This window comes from Rhipicephalus microplus, chromosome 2 (assembly GCF_043290135.1).
Source record: "Rhipicephalus microplus isolate Deutch F79 chromosome 2, USDA_Rmic, whole genome shotgun sequence".
Taxonomy (NCBI): Eukaryota; Metazoa; Arthropoda; class Arachnida; order Ixodida; family Ixodidae; genus Rhipicephalus; species Rhipicephalus microplus.
This window is the reverse complement of record NC_134701.1, coordinates 300,437,403-300,453,125: the sequence shown is the minus strand read 5'-3', so window position 1 is coordinate 300,453,125 and position 15,723 is coordinate 300,437,403. Positions and strand designations below refer to the sequence as shown.

The window sequence follows — 15,723 nt, the reverse complement described above, 5'->3', positions numbered from 1 at the left end:
TCCAGTTGAAGTTGTTGACATTTTTCACTTTGGATGCCAAGCAATCCAGATTCAGGTGTTAAGGCAACATTAACGCTTTCGTTAGCACGCCTATCCAAACAGATCACTGGGGATCGACGCTTTGAATAATCGATTTTGGAATGTTCACTTTGTTCGTCATGCGCCCAGCACTTTCTAATTGGTAATCCAGTCACTGAACTTTTATAATCATTTTGAATTTGCTTGTTTTTGCAACATAGTGATTTCTTCACAGGCCTTTGCATGAAACAATGTATGTGTGCCATTGAAAAAAATTCGCTGAGTTGACAAACTTGATGGAAGTGCGTGCTGCTCGTGGTTAAGTTATCGTACCAGCAAAGCTCCGTAAGCAAAAAAATTTTTGTCAGTGTAATATCAAATCAAGGTGTCAGCTTCACAATCTGACAGTGTTGAGAGGCAATAATTGTCCAAAATTTATGCCAGCTATTCACTAGAGAGCTGGGGCTTCAAGTCTGGGAAGATATATTCTATAAAAAATAATTTGTGGAGGCCTGCCACTTGTATGAATTGTCTAGGTGGCCTTTTCAGCCAGTTTCCAGCAACTTTGGTTTCGTTTCTATTGTTATGTCAAGCACAGGGCCACATACAGTGTCAATAGTCATTATGCTTGCATGAGTGCGCACCTGCGTTATTCGAAACTATCTTGCAACCGCGCCTAAATTGAGTGACGATGTGCTTTGAGTCTGAAAATGACTGTACCTCAGCTTCAAGCTTTCATGGCACCGAAGTAATGCATCAACCTAAGACATTTGCAGTTGTTCAGGCATTGATTTTGTTTCTGACTTCTTTCGCCACACGTCAGTACCTTTGTGCCCACTCTGGGCTACTCTGGTCACGTTCAAGGTGTAGATATTGTTGGGGCGCATTGTGCGGGCACCGGCTGCAGATATTCTCGTGACAAAAGGCTGGCGGAGCGCATCTCGGCCTGACACTATGGAGGGGCTAAGAAGTTCGAGGACTGAAAGTGATTTTTTTCCCCAATTCTATCTGCAAAAGTACAAATAAATATGCTTGGATGCATATGCATCTGAAGAGAGGTGGCTCACGGAAAGAGGTGACGCTAGACGATCTAGTGAAGGTCATTCGACATCTGATTTATGGAGTGATTGTTCACTTCGGGGGCATCCATTTATATTAGAACACTTGCAACCTCTTATTGTAAAAAAAACTGAAAAAAATTATTGATTAATGTGCATGAGTGGACCTGTGTCTCGTAAAAAAGCCAAACAATGCTTCATTGCATAGCACAAGCCATGAAGCACCATCTTGGTTTACATTTTTGTTGTGCATGTTGATAGAAACATATTGTAGAATGTTAATATTTTTTATACTGTTCCTGGGTCATTAATATGCAAAATGACATATTCTGAAATTTCTTTGTTCGGAATGTTTTCCATATGTAGTGCTTTTATTGTAATGTTTACTAGCTAGCAATAAAAAATTGTACAATTATCACATTTTTATTAATTTCTAGATTTTTCTTGTGCTACATCATATTTTTTTTTTTGAAAAGAGCATTCCGTTATGCATATTAATATATGTTGCAATCATGCGGGAGTGTTTTTCAAACAGGCAATAACTTAAATTGCCAAGATATATGAAAAAGATAACCATTTTCTTACAGTAATGAAAGAGTTCAGACTCATTTCTTTAAAGATGTAGCCTTGTCGTCTATCGAGGTCAAACGATTTTTTCTCGCCTCAGAGCCCTTCTGTGAAAACATATCACCTGCAAAAATGACGAAATGTCCTTTGTCTCACTAAACATTGTGTGGCATTTCAATCAAATTTTTTTCTGAAAGTGTTGCCTATGTACTGCAGATATAGTAACTAAGTAAAATGCAAAGGAGACATTGTTTCTTAGGGACATCAGGGAGTCGTTCACTGGGAGAATTGATTGCTAGAGAGCACTGACATTGATGCTATATTTGAGTTAATGTGAAATTGTTTATTCTTTTCACTGTTGATTTTATTGTATATACAAATTCCTCCCATGCATAGTTAGAAAGGCTGTGTTTGCTAAACATGTTATTTTTTGCCCAATGCCATAATCGTGAAAAAAGAACGGTTTTGCACTATGGCTTCAGGCTGGCAAGCTGGAGTTTGGGCCCCTGGTGATGGACAACTGGGCACAGGGACCTCCCAATAGCCAGCAGAGTTTTCTTCGAACTCATGACAAGACAACGCACCGGCTGTGGTTCCTCTGGGGAGACAGCCGTGCTGGAGGCCACTGTGGCTGTCTCGGTGGTTGCTTCTTCTTTGACTCGGAGGAGGATGGATCGCCTGCGGTATGCCTTTCCAGTAGCTTTGCTTCAGTGCCAAGCCTTTTATCTATAGGAGCGGGCAATGAGTGTCTGCACATGCTTACTTCTGGCACGCACGTACAATAAACCCCCATTAAGATGAACTCTGTTAAGATGAATTCTTGCTTAAGACGAACAACATGGCAGTGTTCATTTAGTTTCCCATAGACTCAGTGCAGAAAAAAAATCTGCTTAATATGAATCGCATAACAGGCCTCTTCTGTTAAACTGAACTCTCGGAGTGGCCAACAACGGTAAGAATTCTGCGTAATGAACATTATAGTCTTGATGGGGGCATTCAAGCGAACAAAGGAAAGCAAAAAGAAAAAAGAAAAACCTTCCTGGTGCAAAGACTCGAAAGCAGATTGTGACGAGGAGGAAGAAAGCGAGATAAGTGGGAAAGAAAGGTCAGTGCATAAACCTGGTATCCCCCTCACCCCTACTTTATAGGTGTAAAAAGGGTTGACCTAATCAGCAAAAAAAGCAACAAAAAGTGTACCTTTTATATTTTTTTGATGTTCTTCAGTTCCCCAACAGGAATACAGTAGAGAACAAAAGAACACAATAGCTTGGCTAAAGAGGAAGATCCAACAGAAAAGGGCAAAAAAAAAAAGCCAAATGAAAATGAAAATGGGAACAAAGATTGTCTGTACATTATAATCACATCAAATGAAAACCACCTATGTGGCACTATTACTCCCATCAGAGGAGTCGGATGCATTGTCATCGTCGTCACACAATGGCGCCGGAGCACACGTGGTCAGTTTGCGTTGGTTTGCATAAGGCCTGTGCGTGTAGTATCAGTTCGCAGTGGAATGCAGCAAACTGTGATGCGCCATTTTTATTATGAAAGTGCACGAAAAAGGAAGGTCAATTTTCACACTAAATAAAGCTGCATCTTCTCTTTTTTTGGTGCCCGAGGCTTGTGATCGTAAGTAGTGTGAACCAAGATCTTCAGCTGCACGTCCTTCAGGAAATGTTACTGTGGGCTGATAATACGAAAATATCCAAACTTCAAAGAAAAACTTGGAGACTTTTCTAAGCAACTTCACGTAAATTGACTTTGTCAGGGTGATAGAATGTAACGAAAGCATATCTACTAGTGATATCAAAGCCAGTAAAACAGTTTCTAAAAAAGGTGAACAGCCACAAGAATAAATTTTCCATATTTTTAAAGAAAAATTGTGCTTGTTCGTCCTTTTTTATCTTTCTAATGGTCGAAATAGGGTCATGCTAAAGTTTTATTGTTAAAATGTGGTAGCCATTTATTCATGAACATATTTATTATGAACTCACAAAATTAGGTACTCTTTAAATTAGTCTAAATACTCTACTTACAAGCATAGTTTTTATCAAGCTGAGCCAAATAAATGCTTTTTGTTCCTTTCCTCCCCAATATAAGTATACTTCATTCATTGTTTTCAAGCAACATATTTAGGCGTACTTGGCATGTTAGCATTTGGTTCTGGGGGGGCACTTCTGATAAGTCGAACTCCTGATAAGGCGAACAAATGATTGTGGTCTCTTCTAGTTACCGTAGTCTTCGTGGGAGTCCACTGTGTTGTCAAATTTATTGGGCCCAACTTGCAATTCTTGTGCCTCCCATATGCTCCACTTAGGAGGGATGGCTCTTCATGTTCTGCTGGTGCGGTTGAGAGTAGTTGCAACAACCTGGTTGTAGATGCGGAATGAACCATTGAGCCTCCTTGACACTAGCTTCCACGAGATGACCCTGGGAGCTTCACAGAGGATGCACGGGAGAAGGTCCTCCAGTGTCAGGGCAGCGTGTTTTCGTATCATATCCCAAAAGATTTATGGGAGAAATGCGGCGCCGCTATTAGTTGAAGGCGGTGATGTGGTATAGGTGCGCTTCCGGTCTTTTTTGCTTATTTTTTTTGCAAGCAAGATGGTGGCTTCTTCTGAGAGTTGGTTTTTGTGAAGCTAGTTGAAAATGTACGCCGGAGAAATATGGGTTTCTTGCTGCCATTTGTTACGCATTGCTGTGCAGATCGCTTTACGGTGGACGAAGTTGGGCTTAACGTTAATTCGGGAGTCTGCAGTGTATGCTCCTTCGGCGTGGGATCATGTGTTCAACATGCCGCAAGAAACTTTCCGTGTGCGCCACCGTGCTAAAGCCATGCTCCATACAGAATGAGCCACCTGTGCACCACAGACATTAAGGACGCCACAATATTTAAGGTTTTTGCTGCCAAATGTTTATGCGGATCGTCTTGCAGTGGATGACGTGGTGAATGTGTGGATTGTTTTGCGATGGGCAAAATGTGTGGGGGTGTTGACACCCCCTGTAAAGTTATTTGTGCCGTGTGGGGCACATGTCTCGCGCAGAAGGTGTATTTTGAGGTCACAACTATTGAGCGGTAGGTGGCGTTGTGTTCGCGAGCGTAGATCACCACTATCATCGTCATGGTTGTTACAGCGGTAGTGCCGGGGGTTACTCCTGGCAGCAGGCAAGCCTTAGTGGCGGCATAGAAAGTTTAGCGAGTCCCTTTTGGGGTGAGGCGGTGGGGCGGACGGTTTCCTCCAACGGTGGGTCTGCTGTGGACGGCACTGCGGGCCGTGTGCGGTTAAAGCCCCTTGACCTTTATCTGCGGTGGGCGCCTGTGGTGAGTCAGGCGTTAGCGACACCACCTTGTTTGTCACGTTGAGTGTTGTTAATAATGTGTGAGGATGTCTTAGCACTCGGCGGACGATATTGTTGATCCAAAGTTTTTAAATATATGTGTCTGTCGATTTGGTTCGGTCCGACTGCATCTACTGTGTCCGTTCGCTCCAAGAGCGTGGCGTGGCTCTTTTCATATCGAGACCACACACTGGCTGCCCAACATGGAGCTCTTGGAGCATTGGATGACAGTTTTCGTGGTTCGGTAAAAGCTTTTGTTAGAGCCAGGGTAGAGTAGGCCTAGCGGGACTTCTTCGCTAGCGTTGGCGGTGTTAGGTTTAAGGCTCTGCGCAGCCACGTGTCGCACGTGGCACAACTAAGTTGATTGGGCCGTGGAAGTGGATCGGGCCTAAGAGATAGTGCTCTCTTCATATCAGAACCACAAGTGGTACATCAACGGAAGTCTGGGAGTGTGTTTATGCCCTTTTAGCATAATAATTATTATTATATGATTTGTTTGCCACGATGCAAGAAACCCTAGGGCTAATTTTGCTTGTGCACGAGTGCTATCTTATTCAATTGACTACGGTAAAGAAAAAAAGAGGGGAGACGATTTGTAATATACGTTTTCATTCATCGCAACTCGGCTCAATGCCACTGCAAGTAAATTTGCTGCTATATAAATGTAAAAAAAGAAGTGTGTTTCGGGAATAACTTCATCATAAACTTTTAAGTGCCTTCTGGTAAGTGTACCTCATTATGAAGGAGACAGGGAGCACTCATCTCCTGTCTTTCATGTAAGCTAATTTAAAGTTATTCGGCACAATGATTTGAGCGCGTTATAGAACAGCTTATGTACATGTCAGCGTGCAATGCATCCATTGCAGTGAATACAGCAAGCATAACCAAGTACCGTATTTTCGCACGTATAACCCGCGCCAAAAACCCAAAAATTTCAGTGGCAAATTGGAGGTCCGGATAATACGCGTGGTTTTTCCTATAGTGCTGCTTCACAGCAATGGGTGCTGTGCTGTGAAGCTCCTTAACAGTGTAGCGAAGGCTACGGAGGCGGTTTCTGCAAATTCGTGTTGCTCCGCAAGTATCACGGCAGCTTGCGGCCAATTTTGGTTTCGCTTGCTTGCATCGTTGAAGCGTTTAGAAAAACATTGGGGGAGAGACAATTCGATTGTTCAGTGTAAAATCTCATTCTCACACCACAAGTATGTTTTTTGGACGTTCGCAGCCGCTCAGTGACCCTCCACATTTCCCCACATCATGGACGCCATGTTTACTTTTGGAAAGTGCTTGCCGAAAAAGTGGTGCTGTCTAAGAAAGTTCCATAATCATTAAAGTAAGTTCCATAATAAATAAAGCAGTATTTATTTCAGCAAGGCAAATGAGATATTACAGTGGCTATAGAGATATCAGTAAATTAATGTACTACTTTTTGACGCAATAGCAGGCATACATTTTGGTTCTGTTGTTCCCAGGGTGCTGTTACAGTGTACTAGAAGGGGTAGTGCTGTCCAGTTGTCGCAGAGTGTGAGCGCTCTTTACCTCACTGATACCGCTAGTTCTCCACATCTCGACCCGTTCGCCAAGCCTATGTCGATCTGTTCTGTCACTGTGAGTAGAGTGCGGCAGCAGGCCTTCACGGCACAGCAAAAGCTCAAGATCATCGTCGTCGCCGAGGAATTCTGAAATCGCGAAGCGGGAAGACGGCACGATGTGGACGAGTCCTGCATGCGACTGTGGAGAAAGAAGAAAGAAAGCCTACAAGCCCCGCACCGCGACCGTAGGTCATTTCGTGGCCCCAAGACCGGTGCCTACCCTGAGCTGGAGGCGGAGCTAGTAAAGTTCATCGAAGATGTGAGAAGCAGGGGTCACGCCGTATCGACCAAGATGGCCCAAGTGGAAGCACGGCGACTTTCGAGGGAGCTAGGCCTACCTCACGAGTTCCGTGCAAGCCGCGGATGGCTGCACCCCTTTATGAAGCGGCAAGGGCTCTCAATCAGACTGCGGACTAAAATATTTCAACACTTGCCGGCTTCTTATGAGGAGAAGCTGCTCAAGTACCAGAGATATGTAATTGGGCTGCGAAAGCTGCACAATTACATTTTCTCGCAAATCGGCAATGCGGATGAAACTGCTGTTTATTCTGAAATGCCGTTGGACACAGCGATTGAGAAGACGGGCAGCAGTTCGGTGAGCGTGCTGACCGGCGGGAACACGAAACTGCGCATCACAGTCTTGCTTTGTGCTCTCGCCGACGGCACGCAACTGCGACCGTACGTCATCTTGAAAAGCAAAACTCTACCAAAGGTTCATTTGCCTGCCGGTGTGGTGGTACGTGCACACGGGAACGGGTGGATGAACAGTGACTTGTTCGTAGACTGGATCAAGACGGTAGGGGAGAAGAGGCCCGGTGCGATGCTTGCAAAGAGGTCCATGCTCGTTCTTGACTCGTTCCATGGCCACACAACTGAGGAAGTAAAGGATCGCCTTTCATGCAACGGCACCGACTTAGTTATTTTACCCGGTGGAATGACGTCAATGTTGCAGCCTCTAGATGTGTCGCTTAACAAGCCCTTCAAAGCGCATGTCAAGCGCTATTACACTGAGTGGATGGCCGAAGGCTGCTACGACTTGACGCCGACAGGACGAGTCCTAAGGCTTGATATTGCTCTATTCTGCAAGTGGATTGTCGAGGCATGGAAGTCCATTCCAGGTGAGATGGTGCGAAAAAGTTTCAAGAAAGGCCGCATCACAAACAACAATGATGGAACCGAAGATGACCTTGTGCATAATATTGAGGGCTACGGCTCAAGTGATAGCTAGCTCCCGCCGCGGTGGTCTAGTGGCTAAGGTACTCGGCTGCTGACTCGCGGGTCGCGGGTTCGAATCCCGGCTGTGGTGGCTGCATTTCCGATGGAGGCGGAAATGTTGTAGGACCGTGTACTCAGATTTGGGTGCACGTTAAAAAACCCCAGGTGGTCGAAATTTCCGGAGCCTTCCACTACCGCGTCCCTCATAATCATATGGTGGTTTTGGGACGTTTAACCCCACAAATCAATCAAGTGATAGCTCTAGCGAGAGCAGGGACAGTGAGTGAATTGTGAGTGGCCTTGCAGACAGCGTATTCTGCTTGCTAAAAAAAGCTTTTTCTGTCTATATGTGCTATGTTGCTTGAGCAGTAGCTTTTGTACAGCCTTTCCTGTATATCAAATGTGCGGGCAATACGTGAGGATTTTTTTTTTCTTTCTCGGTGAGCTGAAAGTTGGTGTGCGGATTATATGCAGGGGTGGGTTATACGCGCAAAAATACGGTAGTAACGTCAATTACTTGCCCATCAGGACCGCTGTGTCAAAATGAAAAAAAGGATAGAAATACATTTAAGGGCTTGTTTTTTTCTTTTTTTGTTTGACACAATATTAACAAGATAAACAGACAATCATGCCAAACAAAACAAGTACATGTAAGGTTTCGTTTTTCTTGTAAGGTGCAATAAAAATGAGATCTAACAAACAATCATGCCAATCTGCATGATGGTCTGTTAGATCTCATTATTATTGTGTCAAAGAAGGAAAATGAGCCGTTAAACGTACTTATTTTCTTCGTCCATAGCAAGGGTCTCATTCTGACAGACTTGGTGTCTTTAGGTAGTATATGAAAGATTATTCGTGAGCTGCCAGTTCATAATAACTTCATGTACTACGTGACACCAAGCAGGCAACAAAGAAGTGTTTCACACACTCAGTCATGGCTACTGGTGGTGCGAACTGACACTGCCACGTCTAATGCACATATATACCGCATAAAGTGGGCTGGGGGATGGCCAACATGGTAACTCAGTTGGTAGAACATTGTAGGCGTTACACGAATGTCGCAAGTTCGGTCCACAACAAGTTATCTTTTTGTCCACTTTACTTTCTTCACATTTACATTATCAAACCAAAACAGGGCATATTGAGAAACGAAGGAGATTTAGCGAGCTTAGTAAGGTGGTCAGAAAAAGAAAAAAAGCTAAGTGCTTGGGGAACAATTGGCAGACAATAATTCATGAAATGACGCGCCTGGAGGATGTACACATATTTTGTAAAGCCCTGTAATGTCGAATGTGATACATGATGGTGGGATCATGTTTGCTGTAAAAAATATCTAAACACAAAAAATGCACCTCTCTTACAACTACCCCCTAAATCTCCAGAAGTTACACAAATGAATGATGCACATACCACGTGGACTCACACTGTAGAAAGAACGACATATGTCATGGTAATTGAGCACAAGCTTTTTTTAATTAATATAACATGGAAGGTTCACTAATGACATTAATCTAACAATGCAAAATATTAAGCCCTCTCTAAGAAGTGTTTTTTATTTACACTCGTTTAACAGAAACAGTGTACTGTTTATAGTGAAGTCTATACATCATTATTTGCCTAACAGCACATATTTCTTAACTAGGAACAAAAGATAGTGCCAACGTTTGTTATTGAGGAACTAACACTACATGAAGCTTCTCTAACATGTTAACTTTCTGCTGTTTTCCTCCATAATATATTTCCCATTCAAGTGGATATTGTGCTACTTTTTCATCAAGCTAGCTTATTACACCACTAAGTAGATTGCTACTGCATTATTATTTGCTAAAGCTTGATATTTCATTAAAGATGCGCTGCATTATTAAAAAGTATAACGTATAAAAGGTTCTCGATGCAGGCCAAAATATCAGTGAAGGTGCTTCAGTAAGCTATTAACATCTGTTATTACAAAATAAGCATCTGTTTGCAAAGTAAGTAATACTAAGGTAAATGGATGCCATTGTAATTTTTCTCAGAAAAATGTTGACAAAGTTTGAACAAAGTGAACCAGGATGATTCACATGTCAGCTAGCTCTCTATTGAACAAATTATATTACTTTGCACTAACCAGTGTATTTAATAGACTTATATATGAGGAGTAGTGGATGAAAGATGCATTACTCATGTCATGCTTTTAAAAGACATTTGTACCTTTTATCACAGATAGCGAGGTGCTCTATAATTGTCATGGTACCACAAATTATTATTACGCATTAGGAATGCTTCCTGATTTCATGTGTTTATGTTACTAGTCATGAATTGGACGATATTATTTCAGGAGATACAAGTCTGTATGAGCACTAAAATAACAAAGCTGAGCTAATTGGTTTTGTTTTCCTGTTAAAAGACAAGGCTTGCAGACATAGACACAAGAGAGAAATCAAGGTGCCACAAATGCTGACTAACAACTGAAAAAATGCACAGCAGCAGGAAAGAATGCAGACATGCAATCTTGCCTGCACATATCTCATGTGTTTGTGTTTGCATGTTATATATTCTAATTTTGCACTTGTGATAACTATAAACTTGTGGTAAAGATTCTAATCTACACATCTTCAGTTGAATTCAAGCACTTAGTCATATCTACCGTATTTACTCGAGTCTAAGCAGACCCCGATTCTAAGTCGACCCCCCAAAATTCGAAACCTGGAAAGAAAATCACACCCAGACCTCATTATAACAAACTTGCATCTTACATAAAAATAAGTTTGTTATATTCGAAAATTTGTTATAAAGGTTTATTTTAGCCCTATATCTATTCTAACACTATCTTTAATTTATTTTGTTACAACCGATATTTCGTTACTAACCGGTTTTGTTATAAAGAGGTTTGAGTGTACCTCCAATGTAGGCCTAAGGAAACAGTGAAGAAAGTGTTCGCAAAGAAATATTATTTATTGAACATAAGCACGAAACGAAGCAGTTGGTTCATGACACAAATAACTCTAGAAACATACAGCCGCTTGTCCTGTTTTGTGTATCCTTTTAGTTTTTTTTAACGCTGCTTCTAGTTATTTGCATCGTAAAAAATGCCACGCTTGTCAATGCCATGCTCATTCCAACTTGTCGTCGCTGCTTCTCTCGTTGCTGACTCCTTAGTCACTGTCTTCAAACAGTGTGCAGTTCTCATGATTGATTTATTGATATCAGCAATTTAACCTCCCAAAACCACCATATGTTTATGAGAGACGCTGTAGTGGAGGGCTCGGGAAATTTTGACCACCTGGGGTTCTTTTAACGTGCACCCAAATCTGAGCATACAGGCCTACAGCATTTTCACCTTCATTAAAAGTACAGCTGTCGCAGCCGAAATTTGATCCAGCAACCAGCGCATCAGCAGTCGAGTACCTTAGCCACTAGACCACCACGGCGGGGCAGTGCGCAATCCTCGGTGCTATCCAATGTATTGGGTAGTCGCACTTCTTAAAAAAGCTATAGTCAAAGTTCCTGGAATGTTGTACCACGCTGCAGCAGCAGCAGCCCCTCCAGCAATGCACATTTTTTTCATTCACTACAAAGTCACAACCAGCTTGAACATTGGACGACAACTCCATAGTTCGGACAACTTTCCTTTTCTAAGCGGCACTATAATGAGACCGCCTGTTTCACGCCATTGGGCTACACCACACACAAACCACTCGAAGTGCAACTCGAAATGACAAATGGCTCTCCTCAACACTCACCACAAAAATAAAAAAATGGCTTTATGTGTGTTGTTTTAAGCCAAGTGTTGGCTCAGCTATTAACTGCGACAACACCGTCTGGTGGCGCTATGTGTGCACTACCTTTCTCAATGAAAAATGGCACATTTTTCAAAATCCTTCAGTGTAAGCCGACTCTGGAGTTTGATACATAGAAATTAAAAAAAAAGTATTGCCCTAGATTTGAATAAAGACAGAATATTGCTTCAGTGCTAAAACGCTGCTCAAGTACTTTTTCCTAAGAACTATGGAACATGAAAGCATTTTTTATGAAACATTCGTAGCGAAATTTCAGGTAACCTATGACTTCCTTTCTTGGGAGCCCTTACCAGGTTGTGGCGACACACACTGACAAATTAGGGCAACGTGCGTCCGATAAGGGACAGCACCACCACAGTTTCACCAAAGGCCGACGTCACCGCAGGTGACTATAAGACACAAGCTGCCCGGCTCGCTTCTCAGATTGTTTCTCCAACCGTTTGTGAGCAGCATTTGCTGCTTGCCCTGCTACTGCTACCATATTAATAAACGATCGTTATGTTTATGTTGGGATCCATTTGTCATCGACTCCTCATCCCACATCTGGTGACCCGGAAAACGAACTTACAGCACCGCCATGGTCAACCAAGAAGCCCTCGCCACTCTTCTCCAAAAAATAACGGCATATCCAAGGAGTGAGTGAAGATGAGTAGGGCAAAGCGTGCGTCAGCCCGTCTGTGCTTTCGTCCGTCCGTTTTTTCTTGATTCCTTCCATCCGGGCGACCAACCGTGCGTCCATCCATGTGTCCGTTCGTCTGTTCGTGAGTCTGTGAGTCCGTCCATCCGTATGGTCATCTATTCGTGGGTCCATTCGTCTGGTCGTCCGTTCATGGGTCCATCCGTCTAAGTCCGCGCATTCATTCATTTGTTCGTCCGTCATCTAGTCTGTCTGTCTGTCCATCCGTGCGTTCATCTAGTGAACACTCCAAGTACCACCATCTCGCATCTCCCATTCCCTGTGGCATATATACCCATTCTAGAGCAGGTATGTGCCACCGGTGGCTACGCATGACAGCAACGGAGGAAGGACAGACCAACACTCTAAAGAGCTTCGCCCCTAAAAGTACAACTGCAAGAGCAAGGGCCCAACAACAACCGGGCTTGAACCACGCCCCACAAAACTCTTTTTCAGCGGGCACCAACACTCCTGCGGCCGCCGCGGACACAAACGTGCGTGACGTCGCCGTGAAGTTACCGTCATTTTTGGCCGAGGCGCCCGATGTATGGTTCATCCAAGTCAAGGCTCAGTTTTCACTGGCACGCATCACGCAGGACCAGACTCGTTATAATTACATCGTCGCCCACTTGGACCCTGGATTCGCTAATGAGGTCCGCGATATTCTCATCAACCCACCAGTGACCAAGCGGTACGAACACCTAGACTGAACTCGTACGCCACCTGTCATCTTCGGATCAACAGAAGTTGTAACAAATTCAGCCCGCAGAGCTTGCCGAACGCAAACCTTGACAGCTGCGTCGCCACATGCATGCTCTCAGGGGCAGCATGGAAGTCCCAGATTTTTTGCTGCAAGTGATTTAGCTCCAACAACTTCCACCTTACGTCCAAGCAATTTCGCAAGCTCAGCCCAGGTTTCTTCTCAACGACCTTGCTGAGATTGCTGACTCATTGAGGTCTCTTTGCTGCTGTCATCGCCCACCATCCAGGCTGTCGCCGCCCCAATGAACACCACAGAGCTCGTGCCTCATTGACAGTATTGGTCAACAACTCAACTACATTCAGTGACGCGTTGGTGTGCGGCTTTCAACGCGGTAGCGATACCAATCGCAAAGCAGTAACCGTAACACCGCCTCGTCACAGCAGTCTGCTGAGCATGGCTGGTGCTACTATAACCGGCACTTGTGTGACAGGGCGCGGCAATGTCGACCACCCTGCTCCGCCAATGAGGAGCACCAACGGCAGTTGGCGGAGACGGCCACAAGCTGCCAACCTGAAGGCCGCCACATCTTCGTCACTGACCAAGTCACAAAGCAGCGGCTCTTTGTCGATAGCGGTTCTGACATCTGCCGCTACTCACGGCCCCACCTTCAACTCCTCGCCCACTGACATCTTTCGAGCTCAGTGCGGCTAACCGGTCCACAATCGAGACATATGGCTCGCTGTGCCTGCGCATCCACCTTAAAAACTAATGGCGCGACCTTCAATGGAACTTTATCATTGCTGACGTCGGCGAGCCTATCATCAGCTCAGACTTTTGGCTTACAACCTCCTTCCGGACTGCCGCAACGACTGGCTCAGCGACGCGACAATAGAACACTTCACACCAGGCCAGCGAGCGACCACCCAACAGGTAAGCATCAAGGTTCTCAGTGTCGACAATAACTCGCCGCACCGTGCCATCCTTGCCGAGTTTTCGGCTTGACGCGCCCCAGCGAACTGCCACGCAAAGTGCAGCATATCACCGTGCGCTACATCCGGACCACTCCACGCACCGCGGTTTTCTGCCACGCCCATCGGCTCTCCCCAGGCCGCATGCGCATAGTCAAGTCAGAGTTCGAAGCAACGCTCCGAGAAGGCATCGCCCATCACTCTGACCTGCCATGAGCCTTGCCACTTCACTTTGTCATGAAGAAGACTGTTGGCTGGCGACTATCTGGGGACTACCACGCCCTCAACGCACGCACGGTCCCAGACAGGTACCCAGTCCACCACATGCAGGACTTCGCCCGTTGCATTCACGGCTGCCACGTCTTCTCCGTGCTAGACTTAGTGAAGGCTTACATGCAAATACCTGTCAATCCCGAGGATGTTTCATAAACTGTAATAATCACCCCGCCTGACTTGTTTGAGCTTCTCTTCATTTGCTTTGGCCTAAAAAACGCAGGGCAAACCTTTCAGCGCTTCATCGCTGAAGTTGTCCATGGCCTTGAGTTCTGCTTCGTATATCTTGACATTTTTGTCTTTTCACGTGATGCCAAAGAACACTATGGCCACCTTCGTCTGTCGCTCCAACACCTCGACAACCACGGCCTGCTCGTCAACGCCCAGAAGAGCATGTTCGGTGCTTTCACTGTTCACTTTCTCGGCCACGAAGTTTCATCAGAGGGAACTCGACCATTGCCTGAATGCATCTTCGACTTTCATAAGTACCCTCAACCCGTCACTGCGAAAGACCTTCGCCATTTCCTCGGCATGCTCAACTTCTATAAACGTTTCTTACAGCACACTGATGACTACCAGGCATCCCTTCATGGTGTCTTGGCTGTTCTATGAAGAAACCAGCCCGTCACGTGGACACCGACTTTGGCGAAAATTTTTTAAGAACGCAAGGCTTTTTCTGCACTGCCACGCTCCTCTCCCATCGCGTGCCTGATGCTTCCTTGGAATTCTGTACGGACGCCTCTGGTTTTGCCGTCGGCGCTGCCCTAATGCAACATGTGGACAACACCTGGCACCCTTTAACTTTCTTTTCCAGGAAACTCTCAGCTCAGAAGGTGACCTTTTCAATGGCCAGTTCTACCGACGAAACCACGGTCGCTGCACCTACAAGTTTGCCAGCTTACTACAGAGAACTCCTGGCTATATACGAACCAGTGCTGCACTTTCGCCATGTTCTCGAAGAGCAGAATTGCAACATCTATACCGACCACAAACCTCTAACCTATGCCATCTCCAAATTTCGTGACAAACTTCCCCCTGTTCAGCAGAACCTACTCTTGTTCATTGCACAGTTCACCACTGACATCCAATATGTCAACGGGAAAGACAACGGGGTCACCGATGCGCTTTCACGTGTAGCCACCATTAACTCTGTGCTGATAACAGCGGACGTCCTCGCCGAGGTTCAAACCTCGGACGCCAAACTCAAGGAACTTCTCAAGGGCACGTCCTCACTACAGCTACAAAAATTTTCCATTCCAGAGTTGGCAAGAAACATCTGCAGCGACAAGCAGGCCCTATGTGCCCGTGTGCCATCGCTGTGCTCTCTTCAACGAGCTCCACAACCTCAGTCATCCTGGCAATCACCAGGCAATTCATGTCCCCACTTGGATCATTCCCTCGGCTTTCAGGTCGGTTCGAGCATGTCAACCTTGACATCATAGGACTATTTATCCCGGCTGGACCCTACCGCTACTTCTTCACCGCCATTGACCGGTACACTTCATGGCGCAAGGTTTGCCCCCTCGAGGGAATCACTG

General features: G+C 45.0%; 1 protein-coding gene across 5 annotated transcripts in view; it reads left to right on the top strand.

Annotated features, from left to right (window-relative positions):
* tweek (transmembrane protein KIAA1109 homolog tweek) overlaps nt 1–15,723 on the top strand; it is a 1,194,469-nt gene that overhangs the window by 311,684 nt on the left and 867,062 nt on the right. For all 5 annotated transcript variants that reach the window (XM_075882507.1, XM_075882492.1, XM_075882501.1 and 2 more), the window contains one exon: nt 2,126–2,326. In XM_075882507.1, coding sequence (XP_075738622.1) covers nt 2,126–2,326 — 201 coding nt within the window. The remainder of the gene's footprint in view (nt 1–2,125; nt 2,327–15,723) is intronic.